We start from the raw sequence: 21,880 nt of genomic DNA, 5'->3' as shown, positions 1-21,880 counted from the left end.
TTAGCTCTACTCTCAGAGACAGTCCCAACATTCTATTACATTAGCTTTACTCTCACAGAGACAGTCCCAACATACTATCACATTAGCTTTACTTTCACAGAGACAGTCCCAACATTGTATTACATTAGCTTTAATCTCACAGAGACAGTCCCAACATTCTATTACATTAGCTTTACTCACAGAGACAGTCCCAACATTCTAATACATTAGCTTTACTCTCACAGAGACAGTCCCAACATTCTATTACATTAGCTCTACTCTCAGAGACAGTCCCAACATTCTATTACATTAGCTTTACTCTCACAGAGACAGTCCCAACATTCTATTACATTAGCTTTACTCTCACAGAGACAGTCCCAACATTGTATTACATTAGCTTTACTCTCACAGAGACAGTCCCAACATTCTATTACATTAGCTTTACTCTCACAGAGACAGTCCCAACATTCTATTACATTAGCTTTACTCTCACAGAGACAGTCCCAACATTCTATTACATAAGCTTTACTCTCACAGAGACAGTCCCAACATTCTATTACATTAGCTTTACTCTCAGAGACAGTCCCAACATTCTATTACGTTAGCTTTACTCTCACAGAGACAGTCCCAACATTCTATTACATTAGCTTTACTCTCACAGAGACAGTCCCAACATTCTATTACATTAGCTTTACTCTCACAGAGACAGTCCCAACATTCTATTAAATTAGCTTTACTCTCAGAGAAAGTCCCAACATTCTATTACATTAGCTTTACTCTCACAGAGACAGTCCCAACATTCTATTACATTAGCTTTACTCTCACAGAGACAGTCCCAACATTCTATTACATTAGCTTTACTCTCAGAGACAGTCCCAACATTCTATTACATTAGCTTTACTGTCAGAGACAGTCCCAACATTCTATTACATTAGCTTTACTCTTACATAGACAGTCCCAACATTCTATTAAATTAGCTTTACTCTCAGAGAAAGTCCCAACATTCTATTACATTAGCTTTACTCTCACAGAGACAGTCCCAACATTCTATTACATTAGCTTTACTCTCACAGAGACAGTCCCAACATTCTATTACATTAGCTTTACTCTCAGAGACAGTCCCAACATTCTATTACATTAGCTTTACTCTCAGAGACAGTCCCAACATTCTATTACATTAGCTTTACTCTCAGAGACAGTCCCAACATTCTATTACATTAGCTTTACTGTCAGAGACAGTCCCAACATTCTATTACATTAGCTTTACTCTCACAGAGACAGTCCCAACATTCTATTACATTAGCTTTACTCTCAGAGAAAGTCCCAACATTCTATTACATTAGCTTTACTCTCACAGAGAAAGTCCCAACATTCTATTACATTAGCTTTACTCTCACAGAGACAGTCCCAACATTCTATTACATTAGCTTTACTCTCAGAGAAAGTCCCAACATTCTATTACATTAGCTTTACTCTCACAGAGACAGTCCCAACATTCTATTAAATTAGCTTTACTCTCAGAGAAAGTCCCAACATTCTATTACATTAGCTTTACTCTCACAGAGACAGTCCCAACATTCTATTACATTAGCTTTACTCTCACAGAGACAGTCCCAACATTCTATTACATTAGCTTTACTCTCAGAGACAGTCCCAACATTCTATTACATTAGCTTTACTCTCAGAGACAGTCCCAACATTCTATTACATTAGCTTTACTCTCAGAGACAGTCCCAACATTCTATTACATTAGCTTTACTGTCAGAGACAGTCCCAACATTCTATTACATTAGCTTTACTCTCACAGAGACAGTCCCAACATTCTATTACATTAGCTTTACTCTCACAGAGACAGTCCCAACATTCTATTACATTAGCTTTACTCTCAGAGACAGTCCCAACATTCTATTACATTAGCTTTACTGTCAGAGACAGTCCCAACATTCTATTACATTAGCTTTACTGTCAGAGACAGTCCCAACATTCTATTACATTAGCTTTACTCTCACAGAGACAGTCCCAACATTCTATTACATTAGCTTTACTCTCAGAGACAGTCCCAACATTCTATTACATTAGCTTTACTGTCAGAGACAGTCCCAACATTCTATTACATTAGCTTTACTCTTACATAGACAGTCCCACAGTCTTTTACATTAGCTTTACTCTCACAAAGACAGTCCCAACATTCTATTACATTAGCTCTACTCTCAGAGACAGTCCCAACATTCTATTACATTAGCTTTACTCTCACAGAGACAGTCCCAACATACTATCACATTAGCTTTACTTTCACAGAGACAGTCCCAACATTGTATTACATTAGCTTTAATCTCACAGAGACAGTCCCAACATTCTATTACATTAGCTTTACTCACAGAGACAGTCCCAACATTCTAATACATTAGCTTTACTCTCACAGAGACAGTCCCAACATTCTATTACATTAGCTCTACTCTCAGAGACAGTCCCAACATTCTATTACATTAGCTTTACTCTCACAGAGACAGTCCCAACATTCTATTACATTAGCTTTACTCTCACAGAGACAGTCCCAACATTGTATTACATTAGCTTTACTCTCACAGAGACAGTCCCAACATTCTATTACATTAGCTTTACTCTCACAGAGACAGTCCCAACATTCTATTACATTAGCTTTACTCTCACAGAGACAGTCCCAACATTCTATTACATTAGCTTTACTCTCACAGAGACAGTCCCAACATTCTATTACATTAGCTTTACTCTCAGAGACAGTCCCAACATTCTATTACATTAGCTTTACTCTCACAGAGACAGTCCCAACATTCTATTACATTAGCTTTACTCTCACAGAGACAGTCCCAACATTCTATTACATTAGCTTTACTCTCACAGAGACAGTCCCAACATTCTATTAAATTAGCTTTACTCTCAGAGAAAGTCCCAACATTCTATTACATTAGCTTTACTCTCACAGAGACAGTCCCAACATTCTATTACATTAGCTTTACTCTCACAGAGACAGTCCCAACATTCTATTACATTAGCTTTACTCTCAGAGACAGTCCCAACATTCTATTACATTAGCTTTACTGTCAGAGACAGTCCCAACATTCTATTACATTAGCTTTACTCTCAGAGACAGTCCCAACATTCTATTACATTAGCTTTACTCTCACAGAGACAGTCCCAACATTGTATTGTATTAGCTTTACTCTTACATAGACAGTCCCAACATTCTTTTACATTAGCTTTACTCTCACAAAGACAGTCCCAACATTCTATTACATTAGCTCTACTCTCAGAGACAGTCCCAACATTCTATTACATTAGCTTTACTCTCAAAGAGACAGTCCCAACATTCTATCACATTAGCTTTACTTTCACAGAGACAGTCCCAACATTGTATTACATTAGCTTTAATCTCACAGAGACAGTCCCAACATTCTATTACATTAGCTTTACTCACAGAGACAGTCCCAACATTCTAATACATTAGCTTTACTCTCACAGAGACAGTCCCAACATTCTATTACATTAGCTTTACTCTCAGAGACAGTCCCAACATTCTATTACATTAGCTTTACTCTCACAGAGACAGTCCCAACATTCTATTACATAAGCTTTACTCTCACAGAGACAGTCCCAACATTGTATTACATTAGCTTTACTCTCACAGAGACAGTCCCAACATTGTATTACATTAGCTTTACTCTCACAGAGACAGTCCCAACATTCTATTACATTAGCTTTACTCTCACAGAGACAGTCCCAACATTGTATTACATTAGCTTTACTCTCACAGAGACAGTCCCAACATTCTATTACATTAGCTTTACTCTCAGAGACAGTCCCAACATTGTATTACATTAGCTTTACTCTCACAGAGACAGTCCCAACATTCTATTAAATTAGCTTTACTCTCAGAGAAAGTCCCAACATTCTATTACATTAGCTTTACTCTCACAGAGACAGTCCCAACATTCTATTACATTAGCTTTACTCTCAGAGACAGTCCCAACATTCTATTACATTAGCTTTACTCTCAGAGACAGTCCCAACATTCTATTACATTAGCTTTACTCTCAGAGACAGTCCCAACATTCTATTACATTAGCTTTACTCTCACAGAGACAGTCCCAACATTCTATTACATTAGCTTTACTCTCAGAGACAGTCCCAACATTCTATTACATTAGCTTTACTCTCAGAGACAGTCCCAACATTCTATTACATTAGCTTTACTCTCAGACAGTCCCAACATTCTATTACATTAGCTTTACTCACAGAGACAGTCCCAACATTCTATTACATTAGCTTTACTCTCACAGAGACAGTCCCAACATTCTATTACATTAGCTTTACTCTCAGAGACAGTCCCAACATTCTATTACATTAGCTTTACTCTCAGAGACAGTCCCAACATTCTATTACATTAGCTTTACTCTCACAGAGACAGTCCCAACATTCTATTACATTAGCTTTACTCTCAGAGACAGTCCCAACATTCTATTACATTAGCTTTACTCTCAGAGACAGTCCCAACATTCTATTACATTAGCTTTACTCTCACAGAGACAGTCCCAACATTCTATTACATTAGCTTTACTCTCAGAGACAGTCCCAACATTCTATTACATTAGCTTTACTCTCAGAGACAGTCCCAACATTCTATTACATTAGCTTTACTCTCACAGAGACAGTCCCAACATTCTATTACATTAGCTTTACTCACAGAGACAGTCCCAACATTCTATTACATTAGCTTTACTCTCAGAGACAGTCCCAACATTCTATTACATTAGCTTTACTGTCAGAGACAGTCCCAACATTCTATTACATTAGCTTTACTCTCAGAGACAGTCCCAACATTCTATTACATTAGCTTTACTCTCAGAGACAGTCCCAACATTGTATTGTATTAGCTTTACTCTTACATAGACAGTCCCAACATTCTTTTACATTAGCTTTACTCTCACAAAGACATTCCCAACATTCTATTACATTAGCTCTACTCTCAGAGACAGTCCCAACATTCTATTACATTAGCTTTACTCTCAAAGAGACAGTCCCAACATTCTATCACATTAGCTTTACTTTCACAGAGACAGTCCCAACATTGTATTACATTAGCTTTAATCTCACAGAGACAGTCCCAACATTCTATTACATTAGCTTTACTCACAGAGACAGTCCCAACATTCTAATACATTAGCTTTACTCTCACAGAGACAGTCCCAACATTCTATTACATTAGCTTTACTCTCAGAGACAGTCCCAACATTCTATTACATTAGCTTTACTCTCACAGAGACAGTCCCAACATTCTATTACATAAGCTTTACTCTCACAGAGACAGTCCCAACATTGTATTACATTAGCTTTACTCTCACAGAGACAGTCCCAACATTCTATTACATTAGCTTTACTCTCACAGAGACAGTCCCAACATTGTATTACATTAGCTTTACTCTCACAGAGACAGTCCCAACATTCTATTACATTAGCTTTACTCTCACAGAGACAGTCCCAACATTCTATTACATTAGCTTTACTCTCACAGAGACAGTCCCAACATTCTATTACATTAGCTTTACTCTCACAGAGACAGTCCCAACATTCTATTACATTAGCTTTACTCTCAGAGACAGTCCCAACATTCTATTACATTAGCTTTACTCTCAGAGACAGTCCCAACATTCTATTACATTAGCTTTACTCTCAGAGACAGTCCCAACATTCTATTACATTAGCTTTACTCTCAGAGACAGTCCCAACATTCTATTACATTAGCTTTACTCTCACAGAGACAGTCCCAACATTCTATTACATTAGCTTTACTCTCAGACACAGTCCCAACATTCTATTACATTAGCTTTACTCTCAGAGACAGTCCCAACATTCTATTACATTAGCTTTACTCTCAGAGACAGTCCCAACATTCTATTACATTAGCTTTACTCTCAGAGACAGTCCCAACATTCTATTACATTAGCTTTACTCTCACAGAGACAGTCCCAACATTCTATTACATTAGCTTTACTCTCAGAGACAGTCCCAACATTCTATTACATTAGCTTTACTCTCAGAGACAGTCCCAACATTCTATTACATTAGCTTTACTCTCAACAGAGACAGTCCCAACATTCTATTACATTAGCTTTACTCTCAGAGACAGTCCCAACATTCTATTACATTAGCTTTACTCTCAGAGACAGTCCCAACATTCTATTACATTAGCTTTACTCTCACAGAGACAGTCCCAACATTCTATTACATTAGCTTTACTCTCAGAGACAGTCCCAACATTCTATTACATTAGCTTTACTCTCAGAGACAGTCCCAACATTCTATTACATTAGCTTTACTCTCACAGAGACAGTCCCAACATTCTATTACATTAGCTTTACTCTCACAGAGACAGTCCCAACATTCTATTACATTAGCTTTACTCTCACAGAGACAGTCCCAACATTCTATTACATTAGCTTTACTCTCAGAGACAGTCCCAACATTCTATTACATTAGCTTTACTCTCAGAGACAGTCCCAACATTCTATTACATTAGCTTTACTCTCAGAGACAGTCCCAACATTCTATTACATTAGCTTTACTCTCAGAGACAGTCCCAACATTCTATTACATTAGCTTTACTCTCAGAGACAGTCCCAACATTCTATTACATTAGCTTTACTCTCACAGAGACAGTCCCAACATTCTATTACATTAGCTTTACTCTCACAGAGACAGTCCCAACATTCTATTACATTAGCTTTACTCTCAGAGACAGTCCCAACATTCTATTACATTAGCTTTACTCTCAGAGACAGTCCCAACATTCTATTACATTAGCTTTACTCTCACAGAGACAGTCCCAACATTCTATTACATTAGCTTTACTCTCAGAGACAGTCCCAACATTCTATTACATTAGCTTTACTCTCAGAGACAGTCCCAACATTCTATTACATTAGCTTTACTCTCACAGAGACAGTCCCAACATTCTATTACATTAGCTTTACTCTCAGAGACAGTCCCAACATTCTATTACATTAGCTTTACTCTCAGAGACAGTCCCAACATTCTATTACATTAGCTTTACTCTCACAGAGACAGTCCCAACATTCTATTACATTAGCTTTACTCTCACAGAGACAGTCCCAACATTCTATTACATTAGCTTTACTCTCACAGAGACAGTCCCAACATTCTATTACATTAGCTTTACTCTCAGAGACAGTCCCAACATTCTATTACATTAGCTTTACTCTCAGAGACAGTCCCAACATTCTATTACATTAGCTTTACTCTCACAGAGACAGTCCCAACATTCTATTACATTAGCTTTACTCTCACAGAGACAGTCCCAACATTCTATTACATTAGCTTTACTCTCAGAGACAGTCCCAACATTCTATTACATTAGCTTTACTCTCAGAGACAGTCCCAACATTCTATTACATTAGCTTTACTCTCAGAGACAGTCCCAACATTCTATTACATTAGCTTTACTCTCAGAGACAGTCCCAACATTCTATTACATTAGCTTTACTCTCAGAGACAGTCCCAACATTCTATTACATTAGCTTTACTCTCAGAGACAGTCCCAACATTCTATTACATTAGCTTTACTCTCACAGAGACAGTCCCAACATTCTATTACATTAGCTTTACTCTCAGAGACAGTCCCAACATTCTATTACATTAGCTTTACTCTCAGAGACAGTCCCAACATTCTATTACATTAGCTTTACTCTCACAGAGACAGTCCCAACATTCTATTACATTAGCTTTACTCTCAGAGACAGTCCCAACATTCTATTACATTAGCTTTACTCTCACAGAGACAGTCCCAACATTCTATTACATTAGCTTTACTCTCAGAGACAGTCCCAACATTCTATTACATTAGCTTTACTCTCAGAGACAGTCCCAACATTCTATTACATTAGCTTTACTCTCACAGAGACAGTCCCAACATTCTATTACATTAGCTTTACTCTCACAGAGACAGTCCCAACATTCTATTACATTAGCTTTACTGTCAGAGACAGTCCCAACATTCTATTACATTAGCTTTACTCTCAGAGACAGTCCCAACATTCTATTACATTAGCTTTACTCTCACAGAGACAGTCCCAACATTCTATTACATTAGCTTTACTCTCACAGAGACAGTCCCAACATTCTATTACATTAGCTTTACTCTCACAGAGACAGTCCCAACATTCTATTACATTAGCTTTACTCTCAGAGACAGTCCCAACATTCTATTACATTAGCTTTACTCTCAGAGACAGTCCCAACATTCTATTACATTAGCTTTACTCTCAGAGACAGTCCCAACATTCTATTACATTAGCTTTACTCTCAGAGACAGTCCCAACATTCTATTACATTAGCTTTACTCTCAGAGACAGTCCCAACATTCTATTACATTAGCTTTACTCTCACAGAGACAGTCCCAACATTGTATTACATTAGCTTTACTCTCAGAGACAGTCCCAACATTCTATTACATACACAACCCCAGCAGTCTTGCCAGCCCTATCTCCCCCTTTGTTCCTCCTACAGACTTCATTCAGTTTTATAAAGTAGATAAATTATTCGGCTGTTGAGGCTGGATTCACTTTTGTCCTAGCTTTGATAGATTTTTAAAAATCATGGTTCAAATTTGGTGATGATTTTTGGCTCTCAGTCTTTTACCGTGTGTGTGTGGTGGAATGTTGGGACTCTTATTGATGATCCGTCTGCTGCTGTTTGATATTTTTCTGATCTTAAACTCGCCATCTCCTGTAGACCAAGGAGAAGGAGGAGTCAGAGAAGGAACGTGACGAGGAGAAGGCAGTGCTGAAGCCCACAGGAGCAAAGAGGGGCCGTCCTCAGACCAGGACGCCGCCCACCGGACCCTCAGGACGCAGCGTCTCTAAAACACCCAGCAACGAAGGACGCTCCAACGGCAGGAACAGGACAGAGACGACGTCCAGCATGTCCAATGGAGACAGTAAGACACACTGAGCATGCTCAGAGCCACAGCTGTTGATAGAGGTTATTGATCTGTCTCTAATAAGCTCCTCCCCCTGCAGACACTCCTCGCAGGAGAACACGGAGAACGTCAGGGATGTACGACTCAGACCGGGCGTCCAATGGTGAGAGAGTCCAGGCCATGTCTCTGTTTACGTCTCTGACCTCCTCTTTCATTAACCAATCATCTCCTTTTTCTTGCAGAGGATTCTGGGAACTCATCAGACGACAGCGAATCAGAAGACCCTCCTGACAAGAAGCCGTCGCCATGGAGAGGGAGGGTCGATGCCCCCCCCAGTCAGCAGGAGGAGGAGGAAGAGGAGGAGGAGGGTGATGAGGAGAGGACTGAAAACTCCGTCAGTACCAAAACCGCTGACAATGAAGAGACCGCGGCAACAACTGCTCAGCCTCCTGTTGCCTCAGAGCCTCCATGTCCCAGCATGCCTCAGGAGAAGACTGACAGGCCTCTGAGCCAATCAGAGAAGGAGGAGGAGCCTGCAGTCGAAGCAGCAGAGTTACCTGTTCAGTTAGAGAAGGAGGAGAAAACAAGACCACAGGACGGAGCCGCCAGGACGCCACCTGTCCAGGACAGGAACAGGACATCACCAGGACAGGAAGTGGTTGCTAAGACCTCACCAGGACAGGAAGTAGGCCTCAAGATGCCTAATGTCCACGACAGGAGTAAGACATCACTAGGACAGGAAGTGGGTGCCAAAACACCATCTGTGGTCGACAGGAGTAAGACATCTTTTCTTTGTAAATGTAGTTTTAATATTTGTGCTTTTAGTGGTTATCACTGGTTTCACTGGTGTCACTGGTTTCAGTAATTTCAGTGATGTCACTGGTTTCAGTGGTTTCACTGGTTTCAGTGGTTTCACTGGTTTCAGTGGTTTCACTGGTTTCAGTGGTTTCACTGGTTTCAGTGATGTCACTGGTTTCAGTGGTTTCACTGGTTTCACTGGTTTCACTGGTTTCAGTGGTGTCACTGGTTTCAGTGGTGTCACTGGTTTCAGTGGTTTCAGTGGTGTCACAGGTTTCACTGGTTTCAGTGGTGCCACTGATTTCAGTAATTTCAGTGATGTCACTGGTTTCAGTGGTTTCACTGGTTTCAGTGGTGTCACTGGTTTCAGTGGTTTCACTGGTTTCAGTGGTTTCACTGGTTTTAGTGGTTTCAGTGGTTTCACTGGTTTCAGTGATATCACTGGTTTCAGTGGTGTCATTGATGTCACTGGTTTCAGTTGTATCACTGGTTTCAGTGGGTTCAGATGTGTCACTGGTTTCAGTTGTGTCACTGGTTTCAGTAGTTTCAGTGGTGTCACTGGTTTCAGAGGTGTCACTGGTTTCAGTAGTTTTAGTGGTTTCACTGGTTTCAGTGGTTGCGGTGGGTTCAGTGGTTTCACTGGTTTCACTGGTTTTAGTGGTGTCACTGGTTTCACTGGTTTCAGTGGTTTCAGTGGTTTCACTGGTTTTAGTGGTGTCACTGGTTTCAGTGGTTTCAGTGGTTTCACTGGTTTTAGTGGTGTCACTGGTTTCAGTTGTGTCACTGGTTTCAGTAGTTTCAGTGGTGTCACTGATTTCAGTGGTTTCACTGGTTTCAGTGGTTTCAGTGGTTTCACTGGTTTAACTGGTTTTAGTGGTGTCACTGGTTTCACTGGTTTCAGTGGTTTCAGTGGTTTCACTGGTTTCAGTGGTTTCACTGGTTTTAGTGGTGTCACTGGTTTCAGTGGTTTCACTGGTTTCAGTGGTTTCACTGGTTTTAGTGGTGTCACTGGTGTCACTGGTTTCAGTGGTTTCACTGGTTTTAGTGGTGTCACTGGTTTCAGTTGTGTCACTGGTTTCAGTAGTTTCAGTGGTTTCACTGGTTTTAGTGGTGTCACTGGTTTCAGTTGTGTCACTGGTTTCAGTGGTTTCAGTGGTTTCACTGGTTTTAGTGGTGTCACTGGTTTCACTGGTTTCAGTGGTTTCACTGGTTTCAGTGGTTTCACTGGTTTTAGTGGTGTCACTGGTGTCACTGGTTTCAGTGGTTTCACTGGTGTCACTGGTTTCACTGGTTTCAGTGGGTCTTAGGCCGGTTGATTTTAATGGTTTTCAGCTGTCTCATAATGGGTTCTCTAAATTTGACTTACTGGCCCAGACTACATGAACTCAGAGGGTTTTTGGTTGTTGGACCTCAGGATCAGACCTCAGCCTGATCTGGATCAGCGGGAACGGTCTTGTCTGGGACATAACTAACATGCATTAAAACGGCCCAGGACTCAACAAGACCAGCCTATCAGAACCGTTCCATCCTCCTCTCCTAGTTTGACACTTTGACCTGATGTCAGCGACGTGAATCCCGATGCTGACCAATAGGAGAGAGCGTTTGCTCCTTCTCTCTGCATCATCATTTACCAGAGTCCCGACTTTTCCTCCCTCTAGGGAAAGAATGCGTACGTTTAATCTTCTTACTTTAATCACCTGTACCTGAAGGAGGGTCCGTGCTGTCCTCCACTCACAGCCGTGACTGTTGTTTGTTTTCTCGGGCTCTTCTGCTCTGACCAGAACAACAGAGAGCTTCCATAGCTCTGATTCACTCTCTGACCCCCGACCACCGATGACCCCCCAGTCTCAGAGTCAGAGGTGATGGTGGCGTACGATGAGAGGTCTGGATCCTCCTGTGGTGTGGTCAGGGGGATCTTAGTCCCAGAGTCTGGCAGGGTGTGGTGGAGGGAGACTAAAGAGCTGTTGTAGTCTGAGCTGGCCTTCACAGAGAGCAGCCCCTCCATGTTTTATTCTGTGGTACAGAAACCAGTGAATGAGTGTCAGGTAGATCACTGCTGGGTTGTAACAAAGCTTGTAGTCAGTGAGTTTGATCCTGTAGAGCCGGTTTATCCTCCTCTAGTGGAGCCTCATCTGTGAGGATCATGCATGTGAGGGATGAGCAGCAGAGCTGAGGAAACAGCTGATTCTACTGTTGACTCTCTGAATGTTTGCTGCTTTGATTTCCCTCAAAGGCTTAACAACTTTTCTATCTATGTCCACAGGACAGGAAGTGGTTGCCAAGACGCCATCCGTCCATGACAGGAGTAAGATGTCACCAGGACAGGAGGTAGTCACTAAGACGCCGCCCCGGAGGGCGTCACCACTTTCCGACAGGACCGCTAAGACGTCCACGCCCACTGCCACAGACAAACTCAAAGCTTCTCCAGAGAAGGCGGCAGACGAGGACAGGTCGACACCTCTGTCTTCCCCTAGGGTCAAAGGTCGCAGGGCCGCCCTCAGAGAGGCAGGCTCTGAAACTCCTCCCACAACGCCACAACGCACTCCCAGCCCTGCCACCACTGCTAGTCCTGCCCACATGGCACTGATGTCGTCTCCTCCCCGTGGCGTCCTGAAGAGACAGGACGAGCCAATGGTCGTCCTCCACTGCCTCCCGTCACAGCGACTCCCCCCCGACACGCCCACCGCCGACTCAGATACTGACTCCGCCTCTGAGGAGGAGGGGCTCACTGAGGAGAGAAGTGGCTCGACATTGAAGCGTAAAGCAGCTGAGCAAAGATTGGTGGAGAAGAAGCTCCGCCCTGAACGCAGACAGGAAGAGGCTGCCTCCCCTAAAACCCCACCTGCCCCGTCCAAGATGGCTGCTGGCGCCTCCCCCAAGACCCTCCCCTCACCCCTCCGTAGGGGCGAGACAGAAAGGAGGAGTCAGAAGATGGAGGAGTGGCCTCGCCCACCTGAGGAGACTCTGAGGGAGGGCGGTGCCACAAAGGAGGCAGAGCTCCCAGCTGGGGCCCCAGCCCCTCCTCTGGAGGCCCATGACCCGACCCCCTGTGAGGAGGCGGAGCCTCAGATGGGCCCTGAAGCACTGGTCTGTCATGAGGTCGACCTGGACGACCCTGACGATCGGGACAAGCCGTCTCCGCCCCCAGAGCACCTCCTCTTGATGATGACACAGGCCCCTCCACCTCTCATTAACTCCTCCCCTCTCATAAACTCCGCCCCACTCCTCTCCCAGACTCAGGTCCCACCCTTCTTAACTGCTGCTGCTCAAAACCCCGCCCCCTGCCCTGACGAGCTCCACCAAACCAGGAGCGCCGCAGAGGAGGAGCGAGGAGGAGGGAGGGCGGAGCATGAGGGAGATTCCAGCCCTGGGTTTGATGGCTCCGCCTCATCCTCCTCCACCGCCACCGCCACGTCCACCGCTGCCTCGCTGCTGTCTCTGCAGGACGCCAAGGACAGAGGTGAGGCCCCGCCCAGCTTTAGTGTGTGTGTGTGTGTGTGTGATGGTGTTATTAAATAGGTGTCAAATATCTGATATCATCACGGTCAGCTGACTGAAATCCAAATGTTACCCTGTGATTGGTGGGTTGTTGTGGAGGCCTGTGATTGGTGGGTTGTTGTGTAGGCCTGTGATTGGTGGGTTGTTGTGGAGGCCTGTGATTGGTGGGTTGTTGTGGAGGCCTGTGATTGGTGGGTTGTTGCTGTAATGGCTCACCTGTATGATGTCCCGTCCTCAGGTCAGAAGAGGGTGATGGATGTGAACTCCAGCCCAACGGCCAAGAAACACAAACGAAACCAGAAACGACCGCACACGCCTGGGAAGGCTGACAAGAACGGAGCAGGTGAGCTGATGATGTCACTGATGATGTCACTGATGATTTGTTCCTACTTTTGTACTAAAACATGGGGTTGTTGTCTGCAGTGGTGATGGTTTTGTTTTATGACAATGAGGCCGTCATTATTATTATCATTATATTAATTATTATAATTATCATTATTATTATCATAATAATTATTATTATCATTATTATTATCATTATTATTATCATTATAATGATTAGCATTATTATTATCATTATTATTATCATTATAATTATTATTGTCAATATAATTATTATCATTTTTGTTATCATTATTATTATCATTATAATTATTATCATTAAAATTATTATTATTATTATTAATTATCATTATTATCATTATAATTATTATCATTATTATTATCATTATTATTATTATTATTATTATCATCATTCTTATTATCATTATAATTATAATTATATTTGTTATTATCATTATTATTTTCATTATAATTATAATTATTATTGTCAATATAATTTTTATCAATTTTGTTATCATTATTATTATCATTATAATTATTATACTTAATATTATTATTATTTTTAATTATTATTATCATTATTATTATTATTATTATTATTATTATCATTATAATCATTATTATTATTGTCAATATAATTATTATCATTTTTGTTATCATTATTATTATCATTATAATTATTATAATTAAAATTATTATTATTATTATTAATTATTATTAATTATCATTATTATTATCATTATAATTATTATTATCATTATTATTATTATTATTATCATTATTATTATTATTATCATTATAATTATTATTATCATTATTATAATCATTATTATTATCATTATAATTATTATTATCATTATAATTATTATTATCATTATTATTATCATTATAATTATCAGTATCATTATTATTATCATTATAATTATCATTATCATTATTATAATCATTATAATTATTATTATAATTATTATTATCATTAGTATTATTATTATTATTATCATTATTATTATCATTATAATTATTATTATTATCATTATAACTATTATTATCATTAATATTATCATTAAAATTATTATTATTATTATTAATTATTATTATTAATTATCATTATTATTATCATTATAATTATTATTATCATTATTATTATTATTATTATTATTATCATTATTATTATTATTATCATTATAATTATTATTATCATTATTATAATCATTATAATTATCATTATTCTTATTATTATCATTATTATTATTATTATTATTATTATCATTATAATTATTATTATCATTATATTATCATTGTTATTATCATTATTATTATTATTATTATTGTTATTATTATTAGGGTCCAAGGACCCCTTCTAGCAGGAGCTAGAAGGGGTCCTTGCCCGAAGGGCAAGGTCTGTTTCTTTCTTCTTCTTCTTCTTCTTCTTCTTCTTCTTCTTCTTTCACAGGCTCTTTGAACCTTAATTTGACCCCCTAAACATGCTCAATAACTCACCAAAATTGGCACACACCTCAGATTCGGCGAAAAATTTGATAAAATGGAAAAAAAAAACCAAACATGCCAAGATGTGCTCTCTAGCGCCACCTAGGCACACTAAAACGGCCCTCATGGCCAGTAGGAATGTCGTAGAGAGATCAAACCAACGTTGAAATGTTCGTCTCATCGAGACCCACAAATCACGCGCTGACGCCCCTAACCTATCTCAAACAAGAAGCCGGCAATTTGCCTTTCAAAATAAAATTTTCAGGAAAAAAAGGGCTCAGAACAAAATGTAAAGGCTCATAGGCCGTAAATTGAATCAGCTTGAAACTTGCAGAGAAGACACACTAGGCCATGCTGATCAAAAGTTCTGATGGAATTTGTTGTTTCTCAAACAGTTTCTGAAAACCAAGCCCTCAAAGTTGGTCAACCCAGAAAAAGCCCTCCCTGCTGCTCCCATTCAAATGAATGGGATGAGGAAAAAATCCGATCCACGAAAGCTGCGGCAGTTGGGCCTCTACACAAAAAACCAAAGTTCCTACAGCTTTAAAAATGACATGGATGGATTCCTGACAACATTTACTACAAAAATATCTTATTTTTAGAGAGATTTGGTCCAAATTGTGGCATCTGTGAGGGAAGATTCAAAAAGATTTCAGTTAATTTGACTCCTGATCAAGAGAGCATTTAGGGATGATGTCATCCACTGATTGACAGATGAAAGCACCCGGAATGCAGGCATTAGTTACCATGGCAACCAGGGGAAGCCCCTTAATGAGCTCTGATCACGCACACACATGGAGCTGTTCCAATAAAGCAGCCCATTTAAACAATGCTGTAACAGGATGGTGGGACTGTGGGTGGCTTCTCATCCACATACAGTCCCCCATAAAGTCTTTGGTGACATCAGTCTCCAAAGACAGCCACACATATAATCCATATGAAGTGAATGGGAGAGATAGTGCATTTGTGTGTGTGTTAGCGCGCAAAGCGTGCATGAGTGTGTGTTTGTATGTCTTACAGATGCAGGTTTTTGAACATTACAATAAGCTTACTGTGCAGCTGGTCATGTGACTCACTGAAGGCGGGAAAATGGAATGTTTAATACACACCCATTATAAAGTCTGAGGCTCCTGACAGAGCTGTAGGGACACACCTCAGTCTAACTTTGAGCAGGTCAAAGGGTCAAAGAGGGATGAAACCCTCAAAGTGGAGGTCAAACGGGCATGAGGGACATGCGACAGACCGAGGACCCGACTAATACTGCTTGCAGCTTTAATTATTATTATTATTATCATTATTATTATTGTCATAATTATTATTAGGGATCCACCAAAAATTCGGCCACCGAAAATTTTCGGCTGAAAATGTCCCAAAAGTGCATTTTCAGTTTTCGGCTGAAAGACTTTTATCACCGAAACAACAAGGCCAAAACACGACGTTGTGATGACGCAAGCAAAAACCGCGGCCAGCACGCGCTTGGTGCAGTGGTTCTCAAATAGGGGTACGCGTATGTGAAGGCACTCCAGGGGGTACGCGAGATTTTAAAATACATGCCGGCTATTTAAGAAAAATAATGCCTTTCTTTGCACGTCAGGAGCGACACGTTGTTGCGAGTATATTACTACATTCTAAAATCACATTCGTGCTGCGAACGTCTGCGGTGTGTTTTCTCTGTCCTCTGATAAACACTGATATTTTTTGAAGCGGGAGATAAAAGGAGGTGTGTCCCTCTCTGTCCTTCACTCCTGTGTAACGCGGCACTCTTACACACAGCCAGGACATCAGAGCCGTTTAGTTTCACCGTTTCATTCACTGCCAGCCACGTTTGTAAGAGGAGGGACTGACTTTTCATTCATTCCATGTCAAATATGATCAATCAGAGTTATAATATCACACAGCTGAGGCTGGCGGTGGGAGGAGTTAACTCTCCACAGACTGGCTCACCTGTTTGTGTTCCAGACTGGTCAGAGGAGTCATTTAGCTGGTTGATCTGGAGCTTTTATCAGCCGTATGTCTGAGGTCAGAGGAGACTGTGGTGGTAAATATTTCACTAAAGTCCCGTTAGTTTAGAAACAGCTCCAGCTGTGTGAGTTTCATGGTGGTGGTGGTGGCGATTAATAAGGCAGACAGAGGAACAAAAACGTCGTCCTCTCCAACACCACCTGATGTTTGATACCTCCTCATATCTGTCTGTAGTCAGTTCTTGTGTTGTTGCCTCTTTTTTATCCTGGTAGAGAGGGAGACAGGCAGCAGGCAGCCCCACATGTCCACATGAGTGCAAATGTGCTGCTTAAACATGCAGCAATGTTGCGCTGCATAATGATGTTACAGGTGAGGAAGCTTGCTTTGACTCCCTACAGGTTCAAATGTAAATATTTTGTGTAAATAATTTGCATGAAAAAATTGCATATAGGGTGTAAGGACCTTAAGTTTATAAACTGGAGTTAATATTTTGTAGGCTCTTAAATGTAATCACCCTAAACCCCCTGAGTCTCCCCCATGGCAGGATGGTTTGACCCACACTGGAGCATGCCTGTGAATCACTGCATTCACAACCTCTCCATTCATAAAAAGGTTTAGGATTTATTTTTGTGAAGAGATGCTGATCTATAACTAAGTTCATGATTTCAGTTTGAGAAGAGAGAAGTCTTTTTTATAATTTGTTAATTATTTACAGGTTTTTAGTTCTTTCTAGCTCTATGTTTTTATTTCCATATTGTTCCAGAGAGACGCTGCAGCTGAGCAGAGTTTTACACACTTCTGGGTTTAAAGCCTTTCAGTCTCTGTTCAACAGCTACATTCATTTGAATTCCCACATTTAGAGATGAGAAGATGTGCCATGACTTTAGTCATGCATTTTTAACATTTAAAATGTATGAAAAAAAAAATCTAATATTTGTAATTTGAAAGTGTTTATCAGTTACAAAGTTTGATAAATCAGAGGCTGTCTCAGCTCTTTAATGTCTTTCTTTTTGGCCAAAAAGCTTTGAGCTGTTTAGGGGGAACATGACTGAAAAAAGGCTGAGAACCACTGATTTAATGTAGACATTAGTGGGTCAAGTTAAACATTTTATTTTTTTATTTTATTTTATTTTATATTATGTATTGTTGGAATGAAGTGCTTAATAAATACTTACATAATTTTGTAAATGATTTATTCTTTGAAGCATTAATATTAATTTTTGTAATTGCAATTGGTTTTAGTGAGGTTAGCACACAGCCATAGTCATAAATGCAATGGTACTAATAATTGGCATAATAATGTCTTTCGGTTTTCATCCAAGAATTTTCATTTCGGGGGCTCCCTAATTATTATTATTATTATCATAATTATCAATATTATTATTATTATTATTATCACTAAAATTATTATTATATTATCATTATTATTATATTATCATTATTATTATTATTTTTATCATTATTATTATCATTGTTACTATCACTATAATTATGTTTATATTATCATTATTATTATCATAATTCTTATTATTATTATCACTATTATTATTATTATTATTATTATTATCACTATTATTATTATTATTATCATTATTATTATTATTATATAAAAGAATAACATTTTAGTTATTTTTTATTATAATCATCAATATTAATATTTAAATTTCGATAATTTTTTACTACTGTTATTATTTCATATGTTTAACTGTATTTCAAATCTTTTTACTATTGATATTATGATATTTTAATAATAGTTTTTATTATTATTACTGTTAAATTAATCAGAAGTGAGAGCCCTGCCCTCTAGCCTGTTGATGAGAGGGAGTGGAGCTGAAGAGACTAAGGAGATATTCTGATGTCAGCTCTAACGTGTTATTGGAATATTACTGCAGACCTCCACGGTGTGGTTGTTTCAGTAATTTTTAAGTAGTGTTTCTTCTGATGTCAGTAGACACGTTCATCAAACCAGCCTCTCAATTCTTCTCTGTGGTGTTCCTCCCTCGCTCTCTGGTCGTCCTTACACACGTCTCTGTTCTCCACTGACATCTTTAGTCTAACAGACCCTGATCAGGTATGACGGTCTGGTGTTTTGTCCTGGATTTGATCCTAAAGAACCTGTAGCTGAGGGATCCATGTGACCATGGTCGCCATGGAAACTCAGAAGTGAGTCTCAAACATGCAGCTGAAGGCGTAGATCTGCAGACAGAGAACAAAATGTACAAACCCTCAGAAAGACGTAGTGGAGCTGCTGCAGAGTCATGTGACCCTCTGAGACCCTGCAGGAACAGGTCTCCTCTACCATACTAGATCTAACCCCCCTAATCCCCCCCACAGGTCACAGCAGCGACAGTGAGGACCAGTCCCGGGTCTCGTCTCTGCCCCAGAAGTCTCAGAAGTCTCGCTGTCCCGGCCTGTCGTCTCCGTCCTCTCACAGCAAAGACAAACACAACTTCTCTCCTCAGAGGACGTACAAGTGGACCTTCCAGCTCGGTACGACGCTCACTCAGCTCTGATATCACTGAGGGTTCACACCGACCCAGCTGGGATCCTGATCCTGGTTTAGATCTGATGTGGTGTTTCCTTTCTGATGTCCATGTAGATCTATCAGGTTATCTAAAGCTAGAATCTGATAGCTCAGAACAGGATAGCTCAGAACTGGATCTAAACCAGGATGGAAAGTCCATGTAAATCACCTAACCCCCCTCTCCCCTCTCCCCCCTCAGATGAACTGGACTCCATGTCCAGCACTGAGAGGATCTCCTTCCTCCAGGAGAAGCTGCAGGAGATCAGGAAGTACTACATGACGCTGAAGTCAGAGGTGGCGTCCATTGACCGCCGCAGAAAGAGATTAAAGAAGAAGGAAAGAGAAGGTAGGTTCACCTGTTCAGGTAAACTCTAGGTAGGTTCACCTGTCCTGGTAAACTCTAGGTAGGTTCACCTGTCCTGGTAAACTCTAGGTAGGTTCACCTGTCCTGGTAAACTCTAGGTAGGTTCACCTGTCCTGGTAAACTCTAGGTAGGTTCACCTGTTCAGGTAAACTCTAGGTAGGTTCACCTGTCCTGGTAAACTCTAGGTAGGTTCACCTGTCCTTGTAAACTCTAGGTAGGTTCACCTGTCCTGGTAAACTCTAGGTAGGTTCACCTGTTCAGGTAAACTCTAGGTAGGTTCACCTGTCCTTGTAAACTCTAGGTAGGTTCACCTGTCCTGGTAAACTCTAGGTAGGTTCACCTGTTCAGGTAAACTCTAGGTAGGTTCACCTGTCCTGGTAAACTCTAGGTAGGTTCACCTGTTCAGGTAAACTCTAGGTAGGTTCACCTGTCCTGGTAAACTCTAGGTAGGTTCACCTGTTCAGGTAAACTCTAGGTAGGTTCACCTGTCCTGGTAAACTCTAGGTAGGTTCACCTGTCCTGGTAAACTCTAGGTAGGTTCACCTGTTCAGGTAAACTCTAGGTAGGTTCACCTGTCCTGGTAAACTCTAGGTAGGTTCACCTGTCCTGGTAAACTCTAGGTAGGTTCACCTGTTCAGGTAAACTCTAGGTAGGTTCACCTGTCCTGGTAAACTCTAGGTAGGTTCACCTGTCCTTGTAAACTCTAGGTAGGTTCACCTGTCCTTGTAAACTCTAGGTAGATTAACCTTTTTAGATAAACTCTAGGTAGGTTCACCTGTCCTGGTAAACTCTAGGTAGGTTCACCTGTCCTGGTAAACTCTAGGTAGGTTAACCTGTCCTTGTAAACTCTAGGTAGGTTCACCTGTCCTTGTAAACTCTAGGTAGATTAACCTTTATAGATAAACTCTAGGTAGGTTCACCTGTTCAGGTAAACTCTAGGTAGGTTCACCTGTTCAGGTAAACTCTAGGTAGGCTCACCTGTTCAGGTAAACTCTAGGTAGGTTCACCTGTTCAGGTAAACTCTGGGTAGGCTCACCTGTTCAGGTAAACTCTAGGTAGGTTCACCTGTTCAGGTAAACTCTAGGTAGGTTAACCTTTTCAGGTAAACTCTAGGTAGGCTCACCTGTTCAGGTAAACTCTAGGTAGGCTCACACCTGGACTAAGTCTCTCTCTCCGCCTCCCCCCAGTCTCCAACACCACAGCCTCCACCTCTTCAGGGTCCTCAGACACCGGGATGAGTCCTTCGTCGGCCTCGCCCACTCAGAACACTGTCGCCGTGGAGTGTAGGTGATGACACGCCCACCAAGGACCCACCCACCTTCAGTCCCGCCCCTGTCTCACCACAGACTCAACCCACTCAGCCAGCTCTGACGCCTTGATTGGTTGAACCCTGGTCCAGGTCAGAGACTGAGCCCAGACTGACAGCCCCAAGCTATGGACTGACTTCCTGTTCGAGGGTGAACTCAGCTGTCTGTAGGCCGCCACAGAGAGTCTTTACTTCCTGGTTCTAAAGGTCAGCGTGGGGTCAACTTCCTGTCAGGTTAGTCAAACAGGAAACAGCAGCAGGCCACGCCCTTATGCAACCTTTTTGTTTGTTTGTTTGTTTTTTTTAAGAAAACAAAAATGAAGAAAAAAAAATTTCCTGACTTCCTGCTGTGAATGTTTTATACAGAATCAGAGCTTTTATTTTGGTAAAAATACAAAAATAAAATCACAGCAGGAGACAAAAAGTTTGTAGAGACAGAGAGTTTTTTTGTTTTTTCTGTAAAATAATTAAATGAAGCTTATTTATTCAGTTAGTCCACAGAGAGAGGATGGATGGATGAATGCATGGATGGATGGATGATAGTTGGATGGATGGTTGGATAGATGGTTGGATGATGGATGGATGGTTGGATGATAGTTGGATGGATGGATGGTTGGATGATGGATGAAAGTTGGATGATAGTTGGAT

General features: G+C 40.6%; 1 protein-coding gene across 2 annotated transcripts in view; it reads left to right on the top strand.

Moving 5' to 3' along the window:
- arid4a (AT rich interactive domain 4A (RBP1-like)) overlaps positions 1-21,349 on the top strand; it is a 49,381-nt gene extending 28,032 nt beyond the window's left edge. For both annotated transcript variants that reach the window (XM_041812680.1, XM_041812682.1), the window contains exons 19-26: positions 8,764-8,968; positions 9,051-9,113; positions 9,193-9,726; positions 12,012-13,208; positions 13,485-13,589; positions 19,373-19,528; positions 19,762-19,908; positions 21,114-21,349. In XM_041812680.1, coding sequence (XP_041668614.1) covers positions 8,764-8,968; positions 9,051-9,113; positions 9,193-9,726; positions 12,012-13,208; positions 13,485-13,589; positions 19,373-19,528; positions 19,762-19,908; positions 21,114-21,217 — 2,511 coding nt within the window. In that variant the 3' untranslated portion in view covers positions 21,218-21,349. The remainder of the gene's footprint in view (positions 1-8,763; positions 8,969-9,050; positions 9,114-9,192; positions 9,727-12,011; positions 13,209-13,484; positions 13,590-19,372; positions 19,529-19,761; positions 19,909-21,113) is intronic.
- The last annotated feature ends 531 nt before the right edge of the window (positions 21,350-21,880 follow it).

Source organism: Cheilinus undulatus, linkage group 18 (assembly GCF_018320785.1).
Source record: "Cheilinus undulatus linkage group 18, ASM1832078v1, whole genome shotgun sequence".
In the NCBI taxonomy this organism is placed as follows: Eukaryota; Metazoa; Chordata; class Actinopteri; order Labriformes; family Labridae; genus Cheilinus; species Cheilinus undulatus.
Note: the sequence above shows the minus strand (reverse complement) of the source record. Positions and strands in the feature narration are given on the sequence as shown.